The sequence below is a fragment of the Artibeus jamaicensis genome, unplaced genomic scaffold (genome assembly GCF_021234435.1).
Source record: "Artibeus jamaicensis isolate MK-2021 breed Jamaican fruit bat unplaced genomic scaffold, CSHL_Jam_final contig_519, whole genome shotgun sequence".
In the NCBI taxonomy this organism is placed as follows: domain Eukaryota; kingdom Metazoa; phylum Chordata; class Mammalia; order Chiroptera; family Phyllostomidae; genus Artibeus; species Artibeus jamaicensis.
This window is the reverse complement of record NW_026521871.1, coordinates 55,686,175-55,713,084: the sequence shown is the minus strand read 5'-3', so window position 1 is coordinate 55,713,084 and position 26,910 is coordinate 55,686,175. Positions and strand designations below refer to the sequence as shown.

The 26,910-nt window shown below is 39.5% G+C and overlaps 2 protein-coding genes across 2 annotated transcripts in view; one reads left to right on the top strand and one right to left on the bottom strand.

Moving 5' to 3' along the window:
* DOCK3 (dedicator of cytokinesis 3) overlaps positions 1-26,910 on the bottom strand; it is a 294,505-nt gene that overhangs the window by 189,507 nt on the left and 78,088 nt on the right. The window contains exons 4-5 of the mRNA XM_037128613.2: positions 24,653-24,708; positions 21,193-21,289 (exon numbers count right to left, since the gene is read on the bottom strand). Coding sequence (XP_036984508.1) covers positions 21,193-21,289; positions 24,653-24,708 — 153 coding nt within the window. The remainder of the gene's footprint in view (positions 1-21,192; positions 21,290-24,652; positions 24,709-26,910) is intronic.
* LOC128628041 (60S ribosomal protein L28-like) lies at positions 15,175-15,369 on the top strand. Its single transcript, XM_053669478.1, has one exon. It carries the CDS (start codon positions 15,175-15,177, stop codon positions 15,367-15,369), a length of 195 nt encoding a protein of 64 aa, XP_053525453.1.

Sequence of the window (26,910 nt, the reverse complement as noted above, 5' to 3'; positions counted from 1 at the left end):
CTCACAGGACAGTTTGTTGGAGAGATCCATGGGGTCCTAGAGCAAACACAAACCCACCCACACAGGAATCAGCACCAGGAGGGCCCAGTTTGCTTGGGGGAAGGGGGGGAAGGGACTGAAACCAGGCAGAAACCAGAGCAAGCACCATTGTTCTCTCTCAGACCCCACCCCGACATACAGCGTCATAACTCAGCAAATGGGCAAGGCTCCGTCCCTCACTACATAACAGGTGCATCAAGACAAAAAAAAAATGCCCCAAATGAAAGAACAGATCAAAGCTCCAGAAAAAATACAACTAAGCAATGAAGAGATAGCCAACCGATCAGATACACAGTTCAAAGCACTAGTGATCAGGATGCTCACAGAACTGGTAGAATTTGGTCAAATCTGGTCGCAAATTATATGAAAAAATGAAGGCTACACTAAGTGAAATAAAGGAAAAGGTACAGGGAACCAATAGTGATGGGAAGGAAACTAGGACTCAAATCAATGGAGTGGACCAGAAGGAAGAAAAAAAAGAACCAAAAAGAAAAGAATGAAGAAACAAGAATTCAAAAAAATGAGGAGAGGCTTAGGAATCTCCAGGACATCTTTAAATGCTCCAACATCCGAATTATAGGAGTACCAGAAGGGGAAGAGGAAGAGCAACAAGTGGAAAAGTTATTTGAACAAATAATAAAGGAGAACTTCCCCAATCTGGCAGAGGAAATAGACTTCCAGGAAATCCAGGAAGCTCAGAGAGTCCCAAAGAAGTTGGACCCAAGAAGGAATACACCAAGGCACATCATAATTACATTAGCCAAGATTAAAATGAAGGAGAGAATCCCAGAAGCAGCAAGGGATAAGGGGACAGTCACCTACAAAGGAGTTCCCATCAGACTGTCAGCTGATTACTCAAAAGAGCCCTTACAGGCAAGAAGGGGCTGGAAAGAAGTATTTCAAGTCATGAAATCCAAAGACCTCCATTCAAGATTGCTCTATCCAGCCAAGCTTTCATTTAGAATGGAAGGGCAGATAAAGCACTTCTCAAATAAGGTCAAGTTAAAGGATTTCATCATCACCAAGCCCTTATTATATGAAATGTTAAAGGGCCTTAGCTAAGGAAAAGAAGATAAAAAAGATGAACAGTGAAAGGACAGCAAACTCACAGTTATTAACAACCACACCTAAAACAAAAGCAAATTAAGAGGACAGCTAGATCAGGAGCAGAACCATAGAAATGGAGATCACATGGAGGGTTAGCAACAGGGCAGTGGGAGGAGGAGAGAGGGGGAGAAGGTACAGAGAATAAGTAGCATAGATGGTAGATAGAAAATAGACAGGGGGAGGGTAAGAGTAGTATGGGAAATGCAGAAGCTAAAGAATTGAATAAGTATGGTACATGGACATGAACTAAAGTGGGGGAATGTGGTTGGGAGAGAGTGTGCAGGGTGGAGGGGAGTGAAGGGGGAAAATGGAACAACTAATAGCATAATCAACAAAATATATTTTTAAAAATTTAGCCCTGGCTGGTGTAGCTCAGTGGATTGAGCGTGAGCCTGTGAACTAAGGGATCGCGGTTAGATTCCCAGTCAGAGCACATGCCTGGCTTGCAGGCCAGTTCCCAGCAGGGGACACACGAGAGGCAACCATACACTTATATTTCTCTCCCTCTCTCCTTCCCTCCCCCTCTAAAGATAAATGAATAAAATCTTTTTTTTAACTAAAAAATTACAAAATAATCCCTTCTCTCAAAAAATTTTTTTAAATTCCTTCTCTCATTAAGCTTACATCACATAGAAAGAGAGAGAAAATATTAAAAACTAAGTAGAATGTAGCATAAATGCTACGGAATAAAAAGCAGTACTGGGGAATGAGGAGTGTGAAAGGTAACCCAATTTTAAACATGGAGTGGCCAAGAGACTGTGGATGAGACTGTAAGACTAGCAGAGACACAAAGGATGAGACAGGGTGACCTGGGAAGAAAGTCATCACTCTTAAATGAGGAAATGGGAGGCTTGAAATTAGATTAACTCCATCTTTCCAAGGCACTGTTCTCCAGTGAAATATGAAACACTAAAAATGAACAGGCCTGAATGACCAACATGACATTTTAAAAATAAAAATACTGTGGAAAGTCTATTCCATTTAAGTCATCTGTATCTTCCTAGTAAATCATTGTGAACACTGCTATTCTACATTTCCATAGAAAACATAAATTCTGACCACTTACTGAGAGATGATGTAGAAGGGATGCCTCACTATTTTATATACTGGGGTTACAGAAACACACAAAACAACAACAAAAAATCCCTTATCTCATGGAACTTGCATTATAAAGAATGGAGAGAAAATAAACTAAATAAGTAGAACATATAGTATCTTAGGAATGATTAATCATCTCTCAGGCTCCTACGGTTCCAAAGTTCTGTTTTCATAAACATTTTTAAATATACCAGAATTACAAGTTCCAGCGTACTTGTAGCAAGAGAAGCCTTGTTTTTGTTACCATCTATTAACTGATTTAGTTATTTATTGCTACATAGCAAAATGCCAAACAAGTTAGAGACTGGAAAATACAAACATGATCTCATAGCTTTTATGGATCAGAAACCTGGGAGCACCTTAGTTGAGCTGTCTCACTCATGATCTCACATGAAGATGCAAGCAATATCTTGGCCACAACTCCAAGCATCTCAAGACCGGACTGAAGTAAAATATGCTTCCAAACTCACTCACATGGGCCTCTCCACAGTCCCTTGAAATATGGCAGCTAACTTCCCCCACAGTGTGAGCAACCCAGAGAGAGAGAGAGATAAGAGAGACAGACAGAACCCAAGATGGAAATTCCACCCTTTTTAAAACCTAATCTCAGAGCCCTGGTCAGGTATCTCACTTGGTTAGAGCATCATCTCAATAAGACAAGGTCCTTGGTCCGATCTCCAGTCAGGGCACATACAAGAAATCACCAATAAATACGTATGTCTCTCTCTCTCTCCCCCTCTCAAATCAATAAATACAATTTAAAAATAAATAAAACCTAATCTTAGAAGTAAACTTCCATACAGTTTCTCCTGTATGCTATTCATTAGAAGCAAGTCTTTAAGTCCAGTCTACAGGCAAGTGAAGAGAATCTCACATAAGTGGGAATATGTGGGAACAAGGCACACATCATGGGGAACACCTGAGAGGCTGCCTACCACACTACCTCTGCCAGCTTATTTACATGTTTAAAATTTCTTGATTCTTAGGAAACTGGGCTGTTTATATACAAAACATTCATTTTTTGTAATACTCTGTGGCTATTAGGGTCGATAACGAAAAAGTAGGTTGAAGAAGACCTATCACACATAAATTCTTAGACTGAATGCATTTTCCATCTTCAGCTTTGTGAACTGTCTGTGAATGGTAAACTACACCTATAGATTTATCTCTCAGTGTTTTAAAATTTCAGGAATACATAAACATACAAGAAAATGTGGGACACAGTGACTCTGGACTTTACTTGTAAATAGACTTGCCTCCTATGTTTTGCTGCATAGACCTCTGCCCCCTTTCCCAACTGACCTACAGACTACAGGGTATAGCACTTTACTGTTCAGGTTGGACAACCATTTTCTGCTAAAAGACAGACTGGCAACTCTTAAAAAATGTGAAAAACCACTCAGATCTATTTGAGGTTTTCTTCTCACCTTCTTTTGCCCTTACTATTTTTTAAACTGAATCAACAGAAAAATGCAAAACACTGGAAAGGAGAGAGCTATAAAGAGACACTGGCCATTTTATATTTGGATAAAGTATTACATGATGTTTCTAAACCCTATGCCTGTAATGACCAAGCCCTTTGTTATATTTGATGAATCACCATACTGGACAGATTTAATGCTTTTCAGAATAAATAACAATAGCTTTTTCTAATAACCACATATATTAACAGATCATTTATTTCTTCTCAAATACTATGAGGTTGAAAAGGTCAAATATACCTTAAAAAACATTACCATACCAAGTGGAAATGTAATTTGTTCAAGGTCATTAAACGGGTCAGAGAGAAACTGTGGGCTTTTTCTCCCTTATACCAGTATTCTTCAACTGACTTCAGAAAAAGAATGTGACCAGATACACTAAAAAAAAGGCCACTTCTCCTTCTTCCCATTCCTACTAACAGATACTGTGTATTTTTATGTTAAAAGACAATGAATATTTATTAGGAAATCAATGAACAAACGTGTCAGGAACTGGGTTATATAAAGAAAACAAAACAAGTGCTTATCTTCATGGAATTGACGGATTAGCAAGGGAACCAATGCCAGCTAAATGATAAACAAAAAATGTCACTGAAGGTAATCCACACAACTGTGATAACCCCCAGGGGACCCACTTTGGTTGAACTGCCTCTCAGATGAAGCAATATTTAAACAGAGACCAAAGGATGAGGAGGAGTCAGAAAGTGAAGAGCCAGGGGACCAACATTCCAATAGAAGAATCAGCAACAGCAAAGATCCCAGGTGGAAACGGGTCAGTGCCTTGGCAAATAGGAGAGTAGGAGAGAGATGGAGACAGGCATTGTCCCAGGGATTGGCATTTACTCCAAATGCAATGGAAACCACTAAAAGCCTGACCAGTGAAGAGACACTATAATCCCACATGCATTTTAAAGAGATCATGGTTCCTATTGTGAGGAGTAAGGAACAAAGGGAAAGGAAATAAAAATGCCGCACACATTCCTTTTGCTTTATATAGGTCAGTGTTACACGGTTTTCCCCCTAAGAATCAAAACAGTAAAAAAAAGATGTAGAGATGGAGAGAAATTGAGACTTAAAATATATCATGAAGACAGATATAACAGGGCTTATTGAAAAATTATGTACGTAAAAAATGAGGAAGAAAAAGAAATGACCAATATTTTTAAAAGACTGGGAGGAAAAGTTTCTTAGAGGGCGATGAGGTTTTTTTTTCTTTTTAACTTTATCAAACAAATAAATACACCGCACTCTCTGACCGGTCCTCACTGAAAGACTCTCCAGTTGTTCCCGTCCTCCACAATCACCAGTGACGGCGTGCAGGCTCACACTGACATCTCAGTGAGCCAGGGAAGGCAGCTCTGTGCCACAAGGTCTTTTTGTCGTTGTTGTTGTTGTTGTTGGACATCACAGATGCCCCGTTTTCCCTCCCTCTGCCCAGCTACACTCAGCCCCCACCCACAACCTCCCCTGGCCTTCACCACACTTTTTTTTTTAATTAATTTATTTTTTTTGAATTAATTATGCTGTTACAGTTGTTCTATTCCCCTCTTCATTCCCCTCCACCCTGCCCCCCCAACCCCACCATTACCCCCCTTTAGTTTATGTCCATGTGTCTCAAGTCCTTTAGGTTCTATATTTCCCATACTATTCTTGCCCCCCCCATCTATTTTCTATCTACTGTCTATGCTACTTGTTTTCTGTACCTTCTCCCCCCGTCTCCTCCTCCCACTCCCCTGTTGCTAACCCTCCTTGAGATCTTCATTTCTATGTTTCCACTCCTGATCTAGCTGTCCTTTTAGTTTGCTTTCGTTTTAGGTGTGGTTGTTAATAACTGTGAGTTTGTTGTCCTTTCACTGTTCATGTTTCTTTAACTTCTTTTTTCTTAGATAAGTCCCTTTAACATTTCATATAATAAGGGCTTGGTGATGATGAACTCCTTGAATTTGGTCTTATCTGAGAAGCACCTTATCTGTCCTTCCGTTCTAAATGAAAGTTTTGCTGGGTAGAGCAATCTTGGTTGTAGGTCTTTAGATTTCATGACTTGGAATATTTCTTTCCAGCCCCTTCTTGCCTGTAAGGTCTCTTTTGAGAAATCTGCTGACAGCCTGATGGGGACTCCTTTGTAGGTGATTGTCCCCTTACCTCTTGCTGCTTCCAGGATTCTTTCCTTCATTTTAATTTTGGCTAATGTAATTACGATATGCCTTGGTGTGTTTCTTCTTGAGTCCAACTTTTTTGGTACTCTCTGAGCTTCTTGGATTTCTTGGAAGTCTATTTCCTTTGCCAGATTGGGGAAATTTTCTTTTATTATTTGTTCAAATAGTTTTTCCACTGGTGGTTGTGTCTTTCCCCCTTCTGGTACCCCTATAATTCGGATATTGGAGCGTTTATAGATGTCCTGGAGGTTCCTAAGCTTCTCCTCATTTTTCTGAATTCTTATTTCTTCATTCCTTTCTGATTGATGATTTTTTTCTTCTTCCTTCTGGTCCACTCCATTGATTTGAGTCCCAGTTTTTTTTTCATCTCTATGGTTTTCCTGTGGAATTCCATTCATTTCCCTTAATTTAGCCTTCATATGTTTCTCTAATTTGTGGCTATAGTCCACCAGATCTGTGAGGAAGCTGATGACCAGTGTTTTAAACTGTGCGTCTGAGAGATTTGCTATTTCTTCGTCACTTAGATTTATCTGTGGGGCTTTGAGGTCTTCCTGCGACATTTTTGGTCTGTTCTGGCCCTTTAAGTGGGAGGAGCGGCGCCTTGGATTCCCAGGTCGCTGGGTTGTGACGCTGTATGTGGGGGCGTGGTCAGAGCGGGAAATGGCGCTGCCGCCGCCGCCGCCGGTCCAAGCGCTCACTCCCTCACCCGCGTGCAACCAGGCAACCACAGTCAACTCGCTGCCACTGCCTCCCCACTGACTCCTCCGTAGTCGCTCACCCGGTGGGCCGCTCGGTAGCTCACTAGGTCCAATCCTGGGTTTGGAACCCGTGCGACTGGATTCGCGCGTCTGGATTCCGCGCCCGGGTCGACTCCTTTGTAACTCCTCACCCAACGCCGGTTTCGCCCCTTACAGGTCGGGCCGAAGAATTTGTTGTTAGCGGACTTCCGAAAAGTTCAGTTTTCCGTGTTCTGGTTGTGTTTTCTGATGCTAATATTTAGTTGTCCCTAAACTTGGTTGTGGGGGGAGGCACGGCACATCCACCTTAAACCTCCATCTTGGCGGAAGTCCCCGGACTATTTCACCACACTTTTGTCTGGCTCTATGCTCTATTCGCATATGTCCTTTGGCTAATCCCTTCATCTTCTTTTATCCAGTCCCCCCACCCCTCCCTTCTGACAGTTGTCAATCTGTTCCATGTATCCATGCCTCTGGTTCTATTTTGCTTGTCAGTTTATTCTGTTCATTAGGTTCCACATGTGAAATCATACAGTATTTGTCTTCTTCTGGCTTATTTCACTTAGCATAATAATCTCCAGGTCCATGCATGCTGTCATATAGGTAAGAGTTCCTTCTTTTTTACAGCCTTGTAGTATTCCATTATGTAAATGACCACAGCTTTTTTTATCCACTCTATCTACTGAGGGTCACTTGGGCTATTTCTAGATCTTGGCTATCATAAATAATGCTGCTATGAACCTAAGGGTGCATATATTTTTCCGGATTGATATTTCAGGATTCTTAGGGTACATTCCCAGAAGTGGAACCACTGGGTCATAAGGCAGCCACATTTTTAATTTTTTGAGGAAGCTCCATAGTGTCTACCAGTCTGCATTCCCATCAACAGTGAGTACACTAGGGTTCCCTGTTCTCCACATCCTCGCCAGAACTTATTTATTTATTATTTGATGATAGCCATTGTGGCAGGTGTGAGGTGATGCCTCACTGTAGTTTCAATTTGTATCTCTCTAGTAATTAGTGACATTGAGCATTTTTTCATATGTCTATTGGCCATCATTTTTCATCTATTAAATAAAAAACAAAAAATAATATTTAATATTAGTGAGGCTCTGGGAAGAAAATAAGATTGATCTAATATACTGGTAAGAATATAAATAAAAATATTGTTAAAAAGCAAAATTTTGCTCTGGCTGGTGTGGCTCAGTGGATTGAGTGTCATCCTACAAACCAAAGGGTCTCTGGTTTCATTCCCAGTCGGTGCACATGCCTGGGTTGTGGGTCGGGTCCCCAGTGGGGGGTGCTCAGGAGACAACCACACATTGATGTTTCTCTCCTCTTTTATTAAAAAAGAGAGAGAGAGAGAAAGCAAAACTTCCTTTTCAAAAAATTACCTATAAGGACAACTGAAAAAACAGTTGAAACTTAGTATATAGGGAGTTCTGGTCAAGATAGAGTTGTAGGCAGAAACACTTCACTTCCTTGCACAACCTAAAGAAGGATAATAACCAATTTAAAAACAAAAAAACAACCAGAACTACCAGAAAATCAAACTGCATGGTAGTCCAACAACCAAGGAATTAAAGAAACATTCATCCAGACCAGCAGGAGTGGTGGAGATGGGCAGCTGGGACAGAGAGTGCACACAGCAAGGCAGCGGACTGCGCAAGCCAGGTGGGGGCTGGTTGACCAGGCAGTGCCACATCCAGGTGTGGATCAACTGGGAGAAACTACTGAGGGGTGAGACCGACTGAGAAACCCAGGGTTTCAACATAGGAAACTAAAGACTCAAAACCTCTGGCTGTAAAAATCTGTGGGGCTCATAGCAGCGAGTGAAATTCCCAGAATCACAGCAGAGTCCCACTGGAGAGACCCTCAGGGTCCTAGAACGTACACAAGCCTGAGAATCAGCACCTGAAAAGGCACAATCCTCTTGTGGGAAGCGAGGCACGTGACAGAAAGTGTGGTGAGAGCCAAGCTGCAGCATTATTCCCTCTCAGACCCCTCCCCCACAACTCAGAGAAGTGGTTGCCCCGCCCTGATGAACACCTAAGGCTCTGCCCCTTACAACATACCAGGCACACAGAGACAAAGAAATATGGCCCAAATGAAAGAACAGATCAACACTCCAGAAATAGAATTAAGTGACAAGGAAATAGCCAACCTATCAGATGCAGAGTTCAAAACACTGGTAATCAGGATTCTCACAGAAATGATTGAGTTTGGTTGCAAAATGGAGGAAGAAACAAAGGCTATAGAAAGTGAAATAAAGGAAAATATACATACAGGGAACTAACAGTGAGGGAAGGAAACCGGGACTCAAGCAATGATTTGGAACAGAAGGAAGAAATAAGCATTCAACCAGAAAAGAAAGAAGAAATAAGAATTCAAAAAAAATGAGAAGAGGCTTAGAAACCTCTGGGATGACTTTAAATGCTCCGACATCCAAATCATAGGGGTGCCAGAAGTAGAAGAGGAAGAGCAAGAAATAAAAAATTTCTCTGAAAATATAATGAAGAAAAACTTCCCTAATCTAGCAAAGGAAACAGACTTCCAGGAAGTCCAGGAAGCTCTTAGCCCCAAAGAAATTAGATCCAAGAAGAAATACTCCAAGACACATTATAATTAAGTTACCCAAGATTAAAGATAAGGAAAGAATCTTCAAAGCAGCAAGAGGAAAGGAGACAGTTACCTACAAAGGAGTGCCCATAAGACTCTCAGCTGATTTCTTAAAAGAGTGCCCATAAGACTCTCAGCTGATTTCTTAAAAGAAACCTTAAAGGTAAGAAGGGGCTGGAAGGAAAGTATTCGAAGACATGAAAGGTAAGGACCTACATCCAAGATTAGTCTATACAGCAAAGCAATCATTTAGAATGGAAGATAGAGTGCTTCCCAGATGAGGTCAAGTTAAAGGAGTTCATCATCACCAAGCCCTTATTATATGAAATGTTAAAGGGACTTATCTAAGAAACAAAGGATCAAACACTATGAACAGTAAAATGACAACAAACTCACAACTATCAACAACAGAACCTAAAAAACTAAAAACAAATTCAGCAAACAACTAGAACAGGAACAGAATCACAGAAATAGAGATCACATGGAGGATTATCAGTGGCAAGGGGGAGAAAGGAGACTAGGGGAAAAGGTACAGGGAAAAGCAGCATAAGTAGTAGATGCAAAATAGGCAGGGGGAGGTTAAGAATAGTATGGGAATGGAGAAGCCAAAGAACTTACATGTATGACCCACGGACATGAACCAAGGTAGAGGAATGATGGGGGGGTACAGGAAGGAGGGGAATAAAGAGGAGGAAAAAATGAGACAACTATAATAGCATAATCAATAAAATATATTTACAAAAAAGAAAATTAGTATATAAAGGGGTTCATTAAGTGCTTTTAATAGTAATAAAGTTAAGAGGCCATTTCCAACAGTATACGTCATCCATATGATAACATATGACTGTTCATTCAGTTTAAAATTGTTAGTGATTGAGAAAATTTTTTAAAATTACATTTAAGATTTTTTAAATCAAAAGGTTTATAAATATTCTGACAATTTAGGAGTACAAAAGTTAAAAGAGCAAGTCCCATAAAAATATTTGCAATGTAATTCTATTTACATGTATATTTAAGACCTGTACATGTGTGTATGTACATACTGTGTATGTATGTATATGTGTAGACAGATAAATCAAAAGACAGATGGCATAGCTGGCTATATGGTTATGTTGTCTGACATTCAGTAGGCCCCTTCAGTGTGAAGTTTTATAGCACAAAATTATTTTTTATATTATTTCTAGCAATCTATTTACACTTTTATTTCCTACTATGCAGATATTAGATCCCCTGAATATGTCCTTGATGTTTCTTCTTTTTATTCACACTATTACAGATGTCCCCAGTTTCTCCCTCTTTGCCCCCCTCCATCCAGCCCCCACGTCCCAAGCCTTCACCACATCGTCTGGGTCCACAGGCTGTGCATATATGCATGTATGTTCTTTGGCTAATCTCTCCCAACCCCCCCCAGGATCTGTCAGTCTGTTCCATGTATCCATGCCTCTGATTTCATTTTGTTCTTCAGTTTATTTTGTACATTAGAGTCCACATATCAATGAGATCATATGCTATTTGTCCTTCTCTGACTGGCTCATCTTGTTTAGCATAATAATCTCCAGGTCCATTCATGTTGTCACAAAGGGTAAGAGTTCCTCTTTTTACAGTTGCATATGATTCCACTGTGTAAATGTACCACAGCTTTGTTATCCACTCATCTACTGATGGGCACTTGGGCTGTTTCCAAATCCGGGCTATTATAAATAATGCTGTTGTGAACATAGAGCTGTATAATTTCTTTCTGATTGATGTTTCAGGATTCTTAAGATATATTCCCAGAAGTGGGGCCACTGGGTCAAAGGGCGGTTCCATTTTTAGTTTTTGGAGGAAACTCCATACTGTTTCCCCAGTGGAAACACCAGTCTGCACTCTCACCAGCTGTGCACTAAGGTTCCCTTTTCTCCACATCCTCACCAGCACTTGTCTGTTGATTCATTGATGATAGCCATTCTGGCAGACATGAGACGAGGGGTTAATTTCCAAAATATATGAAGAACTTATACAGTTGTGTAAGTCCCTCTCAACACTGCTTTAGCTGCATCCCCCATGCCCACAAATCTTAATGTTATATTTTCATTTACATTTATTTCAATATATTTTTATTTTTCTTGAGACTTAGTCTTTGACTCATGGATTTTTTAGTGTGTTGTTTCATTTCTAAGTGCTTCAGTATTTCCCTGTTATCTTTTTGTTATTGATTTCTAGTTTGTTTCCATTATGATCAAAATGTCCCTTGTAGCATAAATTATTACAAATTTGTTAAGAGTTGTTCTATGACCTAAGAAATTGTCAATCTTGGTGAATGTTTCACATATGCTTGAGAAAGATCTGTATTCTGATATTATTAAGTAGAGTGTTCGAAGTCAGTGGTCCTCAAACTTTTTGAGGAGCACGAAGTTTCGTGGAACACAATTTTTCCATGGACAGGAGGGTGGTGGGGTAGAGCTTGGGCAGTAATGTGAGCAAAGCTTTGCTCATTTGCCTGCCCTTCACCTCCTACTGTGTGTTCCAGTTCCTAACAGGCCATGGACCAGTACCAGTCTGTAGTCCAGAGGCTGGGAAACCCTGTTCTAAGTATCTCAATTAGATTTTGAAGGTTAATGTCATCCTGAGTTTTTCCCTCTCCCTGATGACTTTTGCCTAGTCGTTATATCAATTACTGGGGGCTATAAACCCCAAGTATAACAGCTGATTTCTCTAACTTTTTAATTCAGTCCTTTCAGGTTTTACTTCAGTTATTTTTGCAGGTCTGTTTTTGATGCATATATGTTGAAAATTTCAATGTCTTTCTTAAATATAAGACTCAAAAACCACAAAAATCCTACAAAACATAGGCAGTAACATCTCAAACATTTCTTGTGGCAATATATTTCTGATATATCTCCTTGGGCAAGGGAAACAAAAGAAAAAAACCAAATGGGACTACATCAAACTAAAAAGTTGCACAGCAAAGGAAATCACCAACAAAACAAAAAAATAACCTACTGAATGGGAAAATATATTCACTAATAATACATCCAATAGGAATTAATATCCAAAATTTATAAAGAACTCATACAGCTCAACACCAAAAAGACAAACAATCCAATTTAAAAATGGACAGAGGACCTGAACAGACACTTCTCCAAAGAGGACATACAGATGGCAAATAGACAAATAATAAGATGCTTACTGTCACTAACAATCAGAAAAATGCAAATTAAAACCACAATGAGATATCACCTCACACCTATCAGAATGCTACTATCAATAAATCAATAAGCAAGTGTTGGCAAGAATGTAGAGAAAAGGGAACTCCTGTGTGCTGTTGGTGGAAAGGCAGATTGGTTCAGTCAGTATGGAAAACAGTATGGAGTTTCCTCAAGAAACAGAAATGGAACTGCCTTATAACATAGCACATCCACTTAGGGATTTATTAAAAAACAAACCAAGACAGTAATTCCAAAAGAATATAAGCACCCCTATGTTTATTGCAGCATTTCTTACAACAGCCAAGACATGGAAGCAACCCAAGTGTTCATCAATAAAAGTGTGGATTTAAAAAAAAGCAGTGGTACATATCTACAGTGGAATATTACTCGGCCATGAAAAAGAATGGAATCTTACCATCTAGGACAGCATGGGTGGACCTAGAGGTTACTATGCTAAGTGAGAAGGTCAGAGAGAGAGAGAGAGACAAATACCACATGACTTCACGTATATGTGGGATCTAAAGAGCAAAGTAAGTAAACAAAATTGAAACAGACTCATAGATCCCGAGAACAGACTGACAGATGCCAGAGGGTACGGGGGTTAATGAACTGTTTGAAGAGATTAAAAAGTTCAAACTGGCACAAAACAGTTCCAGGGATGTCAAGTATAGCATCAAAATATAGTCAATAATATTATAATAACTATGCATGATGCCAGGTGGGCACTGGAAATATCAGAGGAATACTTTGTAAAGTATATAACTTTATAACCTATGCTATACACCTGAAACTAATACAAAGTAATATTAAATGTAAACTATTTAATATGTAAAACTATTTAAATGTAAACTATTAAATATTTAAACTATTTAAAAATAAAATTTAAATTTAAAAAAAGTCAAAAACTAAAAATCTAAATGGAGTAACTAAAAGAAATAGATTGCTACGTCTTCCCAGTAAATTGACCTTTTTATCATTTTGTAAAGTCCTTTTGTCTGGTAGTTTTCTTTACTCTGACACAATAACAGTACAGTTACAGTGGCATAATGTAATTTATTTATTTGTGTTTGTATTTAAGGAAGAAATAATTCATAATTGGTGAATATATGGTAATACAGTCATTCCTTTGTTACTGATTAGTGTTTGCATGGTCTTTTTCTATCTTTAACCTCCCTGTCTCATCAGTCACATATGAAGTGAGTTTATTATGGATAGCACATAGTTCTTTTATATCTGTCAATTCTGCCAATTCCTATCTTTTAATTATTTGTATGTTAGGAGTTAAGTCTGCCATCCCAGTACTTGTTGTTTGTTCCCTTTGTTTTACCTTCCTGTTCCCCTTTCTTATTTTCTTATAGGTTACTTGCATTATTAGTATTCCATTTGATTTATTTACGAAGTTTCTATTATATTGCTTTGTGTGATATTTTCGTGAGTGCTCTAGGATTGCAGTACACAAACATACTTACTACAGTCTACTGGTACCAACATTTTACCACTTACAGTGAAATGCAGATACCTAACACAATCTATGATCCCTTTCCTTCCCTACTTCAGTCTCCTACAGTATAACCTATGCTTTATATACATTGAGAACATCCATATACACTGAGAACCATAACAGTGTTATCATTTTTAATGTATACCATCCAACACAATTTTAAAAACTGAAGAGAATTCATTTACCCCCGCCACTACTTTCTTCATTCCTAATGTCCCAAGTGTCCCATTAAGCTGTATCTGATGAACTTCCTTGATAGGCATTATTTTAGAACCAATCTACTGGCAATAAAACTTCTTAGCTTTTCTTCTTCTAAAACTGTGTTTATTTTTTCCTTCATTCCTAAAGTATAATTTTTCCCGTACACACAACTCTGGGTTGACATCAATTGTTTTTCTTTCAGCAGCTGAAAATGTTGGGTTACTTCCTTCTGTCTTTCATAGCCTCTGATGAGAAATCTGCTGCCATTCAAATGGGCGTTTCCCTAAAGATACCATGTAGTTACTTTTGAAGATTTTTTCCTTTGGCTTTAATTTTCAGTTTAACTACAATGTTTCTAAGCATGGATTTCATTAGGTTTATCCTGTTTTAAGTTCACTAAGCTCTGTAGGGTTATGTCTTTTGGCAAATTTGGAAAGATTTAAACCATTATTTCTTCAAACATTTTTTACCTCCATATTCCATCCTTTCTTTTCTTTTCTTTTCCTAGTAATTTAAAGATTTTGTTTATTTATTTTTAGAGAGAGGGGAAGGGAGGGAGAAAGAGAGGGAAAGAAACGTCAATGTGTGGTTGCCTTTCATGTGCCCCCAACTAGGGACCTGGCCCACAACCCAGGCATGCACCCTGACTGGGAATCGAACCCATGACCCTTTGGTTCACAGGCTGGCACTAGATCCATTGAGCCATCCCAGCCAGGGCCACATTCTATCCTTTCCATCTAGTACTAATGCCTCACTGTTAGATCTTCTATTATTGTCCCACAGGTGTCTGAGGCTAAGTTCACTTTTTTAATTTACTTTCTGTCCATTATTCAGATTGGATGATTTCTATTGATCCATCTCTAAGTTCACTAATTCATCTGTCCTTTCCATTCTGCTATTGAGCCTAGCCAGTAAATTTAAAATTTTGGTTACTGTATTTTTTAGTTGTAAAACTTTCATTTGAGCTCTTTCCATCCCCAGCTGCCACAGCTGCCATTGTAGGTGGGCAGACATAGCCACAGCTCCTCATACAGTGGAGCTGTGACTATGTCTGCCCACCTACAATGGACGGTCATACAAAACTGCTCCAGGTTCCTGATCAAGAGTAACAGGCAGGCGTACAGCCCCAAACCCAATAATCTGAAGGTCCACAACTCCTTTTGCTACAACAGGCTGATTCACCACAAGATGGTGAGAATGGAGCCGGCAGCCAGTGGCAAAGATGTGTGGTGGTTGTCGTGAAGCAGAGATCTGGCCAGCAAATGCTGGCCACCTCCTACGTGTGGACCATCATCAACAAGAACACCCCGGCCACTATGAGCACTATCCAGCATATCACCCACAAGAACAAGTGCCTCTTGGACCTGTGCGCCGGCACAGTCAGCACCATTCCTGCAAAGCCCACCCCACCAAAAGCTCCTGAGCATCCCCTTCCCCCAAAGCAATAAAGGTATCAGCCAAAAAAAATATTCCTCAAAAAGTATTTTTAGGACTTCCGCCAAGATGGAGGTTTAAGGTGGATGTGCCTGCCTCCTCACACAACCAAGTTTAGGGACAACTAAATATTAGCATCAGAAAACACAACCAGAACACGGAAAACTGAACTTTTCGGAAGTCTGCTAACAACAAATTCTTCGGCCCGACCGGTAAGGGGCGAAACCGGCATCGGGTGAGGAATTACAAAGGAGTCGACCCGGGCGCGGAATCCAGACGCGCGAATCCAGTCGCACGGGTTCCAAACCCAGGATTGGACCTAGTGAGCTACCGAGCGGCCCACCGGGTGAGCGACTACGGAGGAGTCAGTGGGGAGGCGGTGGCAGCGAGTTGACTGAGGTTGCCTGGTTGCACGCGGGTGAGGGAGTGAGCGCTTGGACCGGCGGCGGCGGCGGCAGCGCCATTTCCCGCTCTGACCACGCCCCCACATACAGCGTCACAACCCAGCGACCTGGGAATCCAAGGCGCCGCTCCTCCCACTTAAAGGGCCAGAACAGACCAAAAATGTCGCAGGAAGACCTCAAAGCCCCACAGATAAATCTAAGTGACGAAGAAATAGCAAATCTCTCAGACGCACAGTTTAAAACACTGGTCATCAGCTTCCTCACAGATCTGGTGGACTATAGCCACAAATTAGAGAAACATATGAAGGCTAAATTAAGGGAAATGAATGGAATTCCACAGGAAAACCATAGAGATGAAAAAAAAACTGGGACTCAAATCAATGGAGTGGACCAGAAGGAAGAAGAAAAAAAATCAACAAACAGAAAGGAATGAAGAAATAAGAATTCAGAAAAATGAGGAGAAGCTTAGGAACCTCCAGGACATCTATAAACGCTCCAATATCCGAATTATAGGGGTACCAGAAGGGGGAAAGACACAACCACCAGTGGAAAAACTATTTGAACAAATAATAAAAGAAAATTTCCCCAATCTGGCAAAGGAAATAGACTTCCAAGAAATCCAAGAAGCTCAGAGAGTACCAAAAAAGTTGGACTCAAGAAGAAACACACCAAGGCACATCGTAATTACATTAGCCAAAATTAAAATGAAGGAAAGAATCCTGGAAGCAGCAAGAGGTAAGGGGACAATCACCTACAAAGGAGTCCCCATCAGGCTGTCAGCAGATTTCTCAAAAGAGACCTTACAGGCAAGAAGGGGCTGGAAAGAAATATTCCAAGTCATGAAATCTAAAGACCTACAACCAAGATTGCTCTACCCAGCAAAACTTTCATTTAGAACGGAAGGACAGATAAGGTGCTTCTCAGATAAGACCAAATTCAAGGAGTTCATCATCACCAAGCCCTTATTATATGAAATGTTAAAGGGACTTATCTAAGAAAAAGAAGTTAAAGAAACATGAACAGTGAAAGGACAACAAACTCAAGTTATTAACAACCACACCTAAAACGAAAGCAAACTAAAAGGACAGCTAGATCAGGAGTGGAAACATAGAAATGAAGATCTCAAGGAGGGTTAGCAACAGGGGAGTGGGAGGAGGAGACGGGGGGGGGGGGGGGGAGAAGGTACAGAAAACAAGTAGCATAGACAGTAGATAGAAAATAGATGGGGGGGGCAAGAATAGTATGGGAAATATAGAACCTAAAGGACTTGAGACACATGGACATAAACTAAAGGGGGGTAATGGTGGGGTTGGGGGGGCAGGGTGGAGGGGAATGAAGGGGGGAATAGAACAACTGTAACAGCATAATTAATTCAAAAAAATAAAAAATTTTAAAAAAAGTATTTTTAAATAAAAAAATAAATATAATTTTTAGTTCATCTTTATATTCTCTACTTTTCTGCTGTGGCTTTGTGCTTCCTTTTGTTTCAAGAGTTTTTGTAATTATTCATTGGAGCACTTTTATAAAAGCTAATTTCAACTTCTTGCTGATGATTTCAATATCTATGTCACTTCTAAGCTGGCATCTGTTGATTATCTTTTCTCATGAGATTTAAGATTTTCCTGATTTTTCATATGACAAATATTTTAGGGATCTATGCTGGACATTTTAAATATTATACTTTGACACTCTGGTTCCTATTTAAATCTTCTAGTTTAGCATGTGGTCAACCTGTTTAGATTCATAATGCAATAATACCAGGCTCCTTTTTGTGGGCTTTGATTCAAATGTCGATTTAGTTTATACTGTCTCCCTCTGGTGCTCTTCGGGTTTTGCCCATTTGTGTGTTACCTAGATGACGGAACTCCACTCTGCTTTCAATCTTCAGTATGTGCTTAGGTAAGAAGAAGCACCGCCTCAGCTCAGCAGGGCAAGGACGGGAAAGAGGGTTCTGTCTATAGGATGTAATAGAGAGGAACACTGCCTCATAAATGGTGGGGGGCGGGGAGAGGCGGGGGGGGGGGCAGTGAAAGTCAAGAGTCTCCTCCACAGGATCAGCTGCAGAGGGCACCACCTTTTCACTATACTACAAGGGAATGAAAATCAAGAGTTCCAACCACAGGCTCCTTTGCGGAGGGATGCTTTTCCTTACTTCAAAGTAACGGAGACTAATCAAGGTTTTGTTCACAGAACTCTGTGAAGTAAGGGCAACACCTTGTTAACGGTGAACAGCTGTGAAAGCCAGCATCCGGGACTTCCACCAAGATGGAGAAGCAGGTGGAGGGTCCACCTTGCCTCTGTGCACAACCAAATCTAAGAACAACTATTTTTAACAGCAGTCACAACCAAGCCACACGGAAAATCGACAATACGGAGTCCAAAGGACTAGATACTCGGCTAGACCGGTACGAGGAGCGAGGCCAGCAGCGGAGCAGGTTAGCAAGAAAAAATTCCCGGGGCGGAGCGCGGAGCGCGCAGGCAACCGAGGGCGCTGATCGCCAGTGAGCTGGCTGCCAGAGCGCACACGGAAGAGGCGCGGAGGGTCGGTCGGTCGCGCGCATTTACGTGCGGAGAAACCAGTGAGAAGGGAAACCCGCACGGTGCAGCAGGCTCGCAAAATTAGGATCGGATAAGCAAGCCCGAGGCGTTTGAGTGTCTGGTTGCGCTGGGCTAGCGGAGAGGAACGCCATTGCTCCCTCTCTGACCCCGCCCCCACACACGGCGTCACAAACCAGCGACCTGGGTCGCCCCGTCCTGGTAAACAACTAAGGCTTCGCTCCGCTCACTTAACAGCACGAATAAACCAAAAATGGCTCTAGAACAACTCAGAGCCCCAGAACCGATAGACCTAAGTGATGAAGAAATAGCCAGTCTTTCAGATGCACAGTTCAAAACACTGGTTATAAAGATCCTTACAGAACTGGTGGATTTTAGTCACAAATTAGAGAAACATATGGAAGCTAAATTAATTGAAATGAATGCTGATACAAAAGATACCAATAGTAATGGAAAGAAAATTGGGACTCAAATCAAGAGAGAGAACCAGACGGAAGAAAAAAATGATCAAACAGAAAGGAATGAAGAAATAAGAATTCAGAAAAATGAGGAGAAGCTTAGGAACCTCCAGGACATCTTTAAACGTTCCAACATCCGAATTATAGGGGTACCAGAAGGGGGAAAGGCACAACCACCAGTTGAAAACTTATTTGAACAAATAATAAAGGAGAATTTCCCCAAGCTGGCAAAGGAAATAGACTTCCGAGAAATCCAGGAAGCTCAGAGAGTCCCAAAGAAGTTGGACCCAAGAAGGAACACACCAAGGCACATCATAATTACATTAGCCAAGATTAAAATGAAGGAGAGAATCCTAGAAGCAGCAAGAGCTAAGGGGACAGTCACCTACAAAGGAGTTCCCATCAGACTGTCAGCTGATTTCTCAAAAGAGACCTTACAGGCAAGAAGGGGCTGGACAGAGGTATTCCAAGTCATGAAAACCAAAGATCTACAACCAAGATTGCTCTACCCAGCAAAACTTTCATTTAGAATGGAAGGACAGATAAAGTGCTTCTCAGATAAGACCAAATTCAAGGAGTTCATCATCACCAAGCCCTTACCATATGAAATGTTAAAGGGACTTACCTAAGAAAAAGAAGATAAAAAAGATGAACAGTGAAAGGACAGCAAACTCACAGTTATTAAGAACCACACTTAAAACAAAAGCAAACTAAGAGGATAGCTAGATCAGGAGCAGAACCATAGAAATGAAGATCACATGGAGGGTTAGCAACAGGGGAGTGGGAGGAGGGGAAGGGGGAGAAGGTACAGAAAATAAGTAGTATAGACAGTAGATAGAAAATAGATAGGGGGGAGGGTAAGAATAGTAGGGGAAATACAGAATCTAAAGAATTTGAGACACGTGTTCATGAACTAAAGGGGGAAATGGTGGGGGAGGGGTATGCAGGGTGGAGGGGAAGGGAGGGGGGGAATAGAGCAAATGTAATGGCATAATCAATTTAAATAAATAAATAAATAAATAAATTCAATTTAAAGAGTAAAAAAAAAAGCCAGCATCCTATCCACAGGCTCTGCTGGGGAGAGGTGCCACCCTGTAATTGCTGGTGAGAGAGAATTCAGAGTCCTCCCTACAGGCTCCAGGGAGAAGGGGCATTGCTTCATTACTGTAAGGAGACGGGTAGAAGTCAGAGGTCAGCCCAGAGGATCCACTGGAGAAGCAAATCTTGGTGCTGACGTGAGGAAAAGGGTGTATGTGTTCAGAGCTCTGGCCACAGATTCTGCTGCACCTGTTGGGGTGGAGGGGAGCATGCAGCTTTTACTGGGATGTTTTTTCCTAGAGAGCAGGCAGGATAGGTTAAAAAGTTCCTCTCTTACTGGGCCATCCTTTGGCTAGAGAGAACAGGTTTTCCTTGGTGCTATTTTCAGTTTGCATTCATCAGCATTTCCAGGTTGTGGGCCTCTCTAGAGCCCAGGCCAGGATATATGAAGGCAAGAAAAAAAAATAATAATCAGGGAATTTAATGCTTGAGTTCCAAGATCTCTAGTCAGTGTACTTCCTTTTCCCTAACTTTCAGAGTTTTATGCTAGATGACTTATAGGTTCTGTTCAGGATTTTTTATGTGACTAGGAGTAATATCTAATGAGTTTACTAGATCTTGTTCAGAACCCAAAACCTGTCACTTATTTTTGGTCTAGATTTTATGTATCCTACTACTGTCTAAGTTTCCAGAGGATATAAACTGCGTTTTTATTAATCTTTTTATTAATTGTTGGCCTAGCCAAAAGTGTCATATATGACGTATCTTTTACATTTAGTAGCTGTAACAAACTATTGATAGAACTTCTTGGCCTTTACCTATCATTAGGTTCACAATATAACTCTCAAGTTTGTTCATTTATTCAGTAAACACCTGCTTTATGAAAGCTCTGTGGGTACAGCAGTGAGTAAGACAGCTAAAATCCCCGGTCTTATCGACCTTACATTTACCAACTGAGACAGGATAGGGAGAGACTGCAGGCATATGAATAATGTGATCTCTTCAGGATAATGAAAACTCAGTCTGCTGTGCTTAGTTAATACTAAGAATATACACTTGAAAAACTGGAAATAGTCAAAAACCTAAAAATTTTGCTACTGGCATAGGCAAGGTAATTTTTTTACCTGGTACGATGGAACTTTAATGATCTAATAAACTAGCTGTCAACTACTTACCACATAGAGTTGCTTCCACAGACTGGCCCATTCTTGTAGAGTTGCTGTAACCTCAGTCACAATAGAATCTTCAAGCGGAACAACAGTTTCATACTGCCTAGAATCATAACAAACAGCCACATTATCTCTGATAAATAACCATAATCCTGTCCACTGCCGTTTTCGACATGTGTAACTCAAATGTTAAATCCATGCAAACATAAAAAGAGGAACACCTCACTAACTGACGATCCCCTTTGCAGTAATACACTGCAACAGTGTAACTGAACTGAATTAGTACAGAAACATTTGGGGTTTGCTACAGCTATACCTATGTCTATGCTACATCTATATCTATCTCCTCAACTTTACTTTTAGAAAGACACACTGTCTTTAAGACAGACTTTATAAAAATACCATTTTAAGCTTTTGGCTTTTTTTAAGGAAAGATAATAGCAATGTCCAAGTCTTGCTTATATTGATTTTTTTAAATTATGTATTTTTGTCCTTTAACATTTATCAGTAATGCAAAATAGCTCATGTTTGGTATAAAACATGGAAATGGGGGGAGCGCTGGGTTTTGAGTAGCTTTATAAGCTCTACCTCATATTGGTGCCGTATTTTCTTAGAAACTAGTGTTAGTGGAGGAATTCTAGACCTGGTAGAGGAACTCCGACCCTGGAAACAGCTGTGCTGGGTTTCTCTCATCCTGCCTTGTAAGACTGTGGTACCAGTCCCTGTGCTAACTGCCCAAGGTTGATCAGTGAACAAGAATGGACTGGATCCCTATCTTCAGAGAAGTTTTGTTCAGATAGGGCAAGTCCAGATAAATAATCACAACAAACAGATGTGTATGGTGAAACTAAGAAGAAAATAAAAGTGTACAGAGATTTTACATGGAAGATATGATTTAAGAAGAGAGGATCAGTGAAGTCTCTGAAGAAGTGGCAAAGCCTAAAAGACACAAAATGATCACAACAGAAAAAGTGTATAGGGAGGGAGGGAATTGGGTATAGTGTCTACAAACAAAATAGCATACAAGAAGTCACTATGATAGAAAAGAATTTGATACATCAAAGAACTTAACTTTATTAACCAGAAACTTTCTAATAAAGTTTCTAATAATCTATTAGGTCTCCAGCTGCACACTTTAATAATTAAGATACCACACATTGATGTTTCTCTCTCTTTCCTTCTCCCTCCCTTCCCCTCTCTAAAAATAAAATCTTAAAAAAAAAAGATGTATGGAAACTTTACATTGTTTCTATTTTAAATTTTCAAGATTTTTCTACATACCTCAATCTATACTAACACAAGTCTAAACTAATACTGACTTATTTTTCTTAGGCTATAATACACCCTCAATATCCTGAAAATTCATTTTTTAGTTATATTTTAAATATAATAGCATATTGATTATGCTATTACAGTTGTCCCAACTTTTCCCCTGTGGCCCCCCTCCGCCCAGCACTGCCCACTCCCACAGGCAATCCCCACACCACTGCTCATGTCCATGGGTCATGCGTACATTCTCTGGCTGCTCATTTTCTATATTGTACTTTACATCCCCCCATGGCTATTCTGTGACTACCTATTTCTACTTCTTAATCCCCTCACCTCTTCACCCATACGCCCACACTCGCCTCCCATCTCAAAATCACCAAAACGCTCTCCATATCCATGACTCTGTCCTCTGTTGCTCTTGTTTGCTTAGTTTGATTTTCAGAGTCAATTGCTGACAGATATGTATTTATTGCCATTTTATTGCCCATAGTTTTGATCTTCTTCTTTTTCTTCAATAAGTCCCATTATTACATTTCATATAATAATGGTGTGGTGATGAACTCCTTTAGTTTTTTCTTTTCTGGGAATCTCTTTTATCTGCCCATCAGTTCTAAATGATAGTTTTGCTGGGCAGAGCAATTTTGGCTGTAGGTCCCTGCTTTTCATGACTTTGAATACTTCTTGCCAATCCCTTCTAGCCTGCAAAGTTTCCTTTGAGAAATTAGCTGACAGTCTTATGGGAACTTCCCCATAGGTAACTAACTGCTTTTCTCTTGCTGCTTTTAGGATTTTTTTCTTTCTGTTTACCTTTGGCATTTTAATTAAGATGTGTCTTAGAGTGGACTTCTTTACATCCATCTTGTTTGGGACTCTCTGTGCTTCCTGGAATTGCATGTCTATTTTCTTCACCAAATTAGGAACTTTTTCTTTCACTATTTTTTCAGATAGATTTCCAACTTCTTGCTCTTTCTCTTCTCTCTCTGGCACCCCTATGATGCAAATGTTGGAATGCTTAAAGTTGTCCCACAGGCTGCTTACACTATCCTCATTTTGGGGGGAATCTTTTTTCTTCTTGTTCTGACTGGTTGGTTTTTACTTACTTATCTTCTAACTCATTGATTTCATTCTCAGCTTTATTCACTCCACTGTTGTTTCTGTTTCACACAAAAAATCTCCTGCAGGACGGACACCTCTGCCAGATTCCCCACCAGAGAAAACTGTTTCTAGCATCCAGCTGCTTTTGGCATTCCCAGAAACAGCCTCACTGCCCTCCTTCATCCATATCAGGAGCAGCCATGTGACGTCACCTCTTCTGTAACCTATTATCTTTTGTGTCCCCAGCCATTAGAGTGTAGACAGCTTTCTGTAGTTATTATTCTGGGTTATATCAGTATTTCCTCTTTTTCTATTTCACTCTTCATATATGTGTGTGGATAATTCCCTGTATTAAATTCTACCTCATAGTGATGCGTAAGTTTCTCTTTTCCTCAGTAAACCCTAACTTACCAGGAGGTTACTTTGATGCTTATTCAACCTCAGATCAAAAGCATTATTTCTAATGCCAAACTCTATCATAGTTATACAGTACCTTACATTTTATATTTTAAAATGGTAAATTAAAAAAATAAAATCACAATTTTATAATACATATTACTTTTAAAAATAGAACTAACTTTAAAATTTTTTAAGTCACAGATCATGCAAAAACAAATGTTAACATTTTGATATAGTTATATCTTTTCTCTCCTTCACTCAGAGACTGCTTTTGTTTCTCAAATTTGTGATCAAACTATGTATCCATTTTATACTCTTTTTATCCTTAAGGTATGCCTTTAATGTTTTTTTCAACTTCTACCTGCAAAAGATGAGATTTTAAAAGTCTCCTTCACTTTGATATATATAAACAAAAAGACATTTATCACTAATTCCTATCCTATCAAGGACTGCTCTCAAAATAGTACATCATTTTAAATATATGACATGCATAATTGTTTTTATAAAATTCACAACTCAGGTTACTTTTCTAGTATACAGGAAAATAAATTATGTCCTTAAAATTATATATGGTGAATTAACAAGTGTATTTTTGTCAGGGAAACAAGTTAATAGTATATTTATACAATGAACAGAAAACAAAAAAGCCCTCTTCTGTATTCAGCAAAAACTTCAAATAAGTTTAGTAAGGCCAACTACTCACCCCCTATTGCTGACAATTGCCTTTTTCAAGTGAATGTAATTTGCAGGAAAGATCCCCTGTAAAAGATAAAAGATTTTCTATAAGAAAAGGTGATCTGGGATTAACATCTCGTACATACTAAAATAGCAATCAGATTTCAGCATGGAAATACTCCATCAACAACAGAGCAGATCTCCTGATGTAGCAACCACTTTGCTAATTAAGAAAGCAGTTTCACAACTTCTATTAAATAGGAATTTCACTAGTACTTGCAATCAGAGTCGACCCTCAGGAAAAACTGTGATCTTTCTTAACTATGAACAGTATTTTTTAAGTTACAGATTAAAAATGTTCCATCAAATCACTCTCAGGATATAGACTTATGTACAGAGCTTGGTATGTACCTACAAAACCAATGACACTGTCTAACCAACAACTTACAGATTATTCACCTCAGCACTAGAGAAACAATTCTCAGACTCTGGCTAACATTTGTATTCACAAGAGTTCATCAATTTGGAAGCCTCAAACTACTCCTTTTATTCTTTCCAAATCATTTCCATGTTGGTATCTGCCATAATATAATTTCAATTCCTAAGAAATAAAAAATGTATTTTCTTTAAAAAAAATAAAGTTTTCTAATCAATGTTTCATCCTTTTCCTGATATATGAAACTCTTTTCATATAAAATGCAAATGACCTAATTTTTTTAATACACTTTAGCCCACACCACTAACAACAACAAACTCAATCTATACCACACAAGGCCATTAGCTGCTAAACAATAATGCATTTTATAGTTTTCAGTGTACAGATCTTCCTCCTTGGATAAATTTATTCATCAATATCTTACTTGTTTTATGCTAGTGTTAATTAGATTGTACTATTTCCTTTTAAAACACTTCACTGTTAGTATACAGAAACACAACTAAATTCGGTGTGTAAATTATATGTCCTGCAGTTTTACTGAATTTGTTAGTTAGTTCTAACAGTTCTTTGGTAGAATCTTAAGATTTTATACAAATAATACCATACCATCTGCAAACAAGTAAAATTTTACTTCTTCCTTCCTGACTCGAATGCTTTTTGATTCCCTTCTTCCCAGCTAGGACTTCCCAGTGCTGGGACGGACACAAGTGGTGAGAACGGGCACCCTGTGTGATGTCGGCTGTGGGCTTGTCACAATCCAGTCTTCATTGGGTTGAGGTATGTTCCTTCCACACCAAATTTGTTAGGTTTTATTTATGAAAGGGTGTTGTATTTTGTCCAATGCTTTTTCTGAATCTATTCAGATGATCATGTAGATTTTTATTTTTCAGTATATTAATCCAATGTGTCATATTTACTTATTTGCCAATGTTGAATCATCCTTGCATCCCTTGGATAAATCCCACTTGATCACGGTGTATAATCCTTTTAAAGTGCGGTTAAATTTGAATTGCTAGTATTTTCTTAACAATTTGTGCATCTAGGCCCTGGCTGGTGTAGCTCAGTGGATTGAGCGCGGGCCTGCGAACCAGACAATCGCGGTTCGATTCCCAGTCAGGGCACATACCAGGGTTGCAAGCTGGTTCCCTGCAGGCCAGTCCCCAGCAGGAGATGCATGAAAGGCAACCATACATTGATGTTTCTCTCCCTCTCTCCTTCCCTTCCCCTCTAAAGATAAATAAAATCTTTAAAAAAAAAAAGAATTTGTGCACCTATATTTATCAGAAATATTTGGTCTATACTTTTATTTTCCTGCAGTGTCCTTACCTGACTTTGGTATCAGTAATACTGACCTTATGAAATGAGTTGGGGAGTACTCCCTTCTCTTCAACTTTTTGGAAGAGTTTGAGAAGAATCAGTGTCAATTCTTTAAAGTTTGGTAGAATTAACCAATGATGTCAACTGGTCCTAAACTTTTACCTGTGGGAGGTTTTTGATCACTGATGCAATCTCCTTACTCATTATTAACTATTTGTATTTTCTACTGCTTCCTGATTCATTCTTGGTAGGTTGCATGTTTCCACATATATACCCATTTCTCTACATTATCCAATTTGTTGACATATAATTGTTCATGTAGTTTCTTACGATCCTATGTAGTTCCATAGTATCAATTTTCACATCTTCTCTTTCATTTCTCATTTTGAGTATTTTATTTCCTTTGTCTAAAGGTTTCTCGATTTTGCCTGTCTTTTAAAACAACCAGCTCTTCATTTCATTAATCTTTTCTATTGCTTTATGGTCTCCATTTCATTTATTTCCACTCTGACCTTTGTACTTTCCTTCCTTTT

Excerpts from the sequence above, each read along its gene's own strand:
- LOC128628041 (XM_053669478.1), top strand. The coding sequence starts at position 15,175 with ATGTCTGCCCACCTACAATGGACGGTCATACAAAACTGCTCCAGGTTC.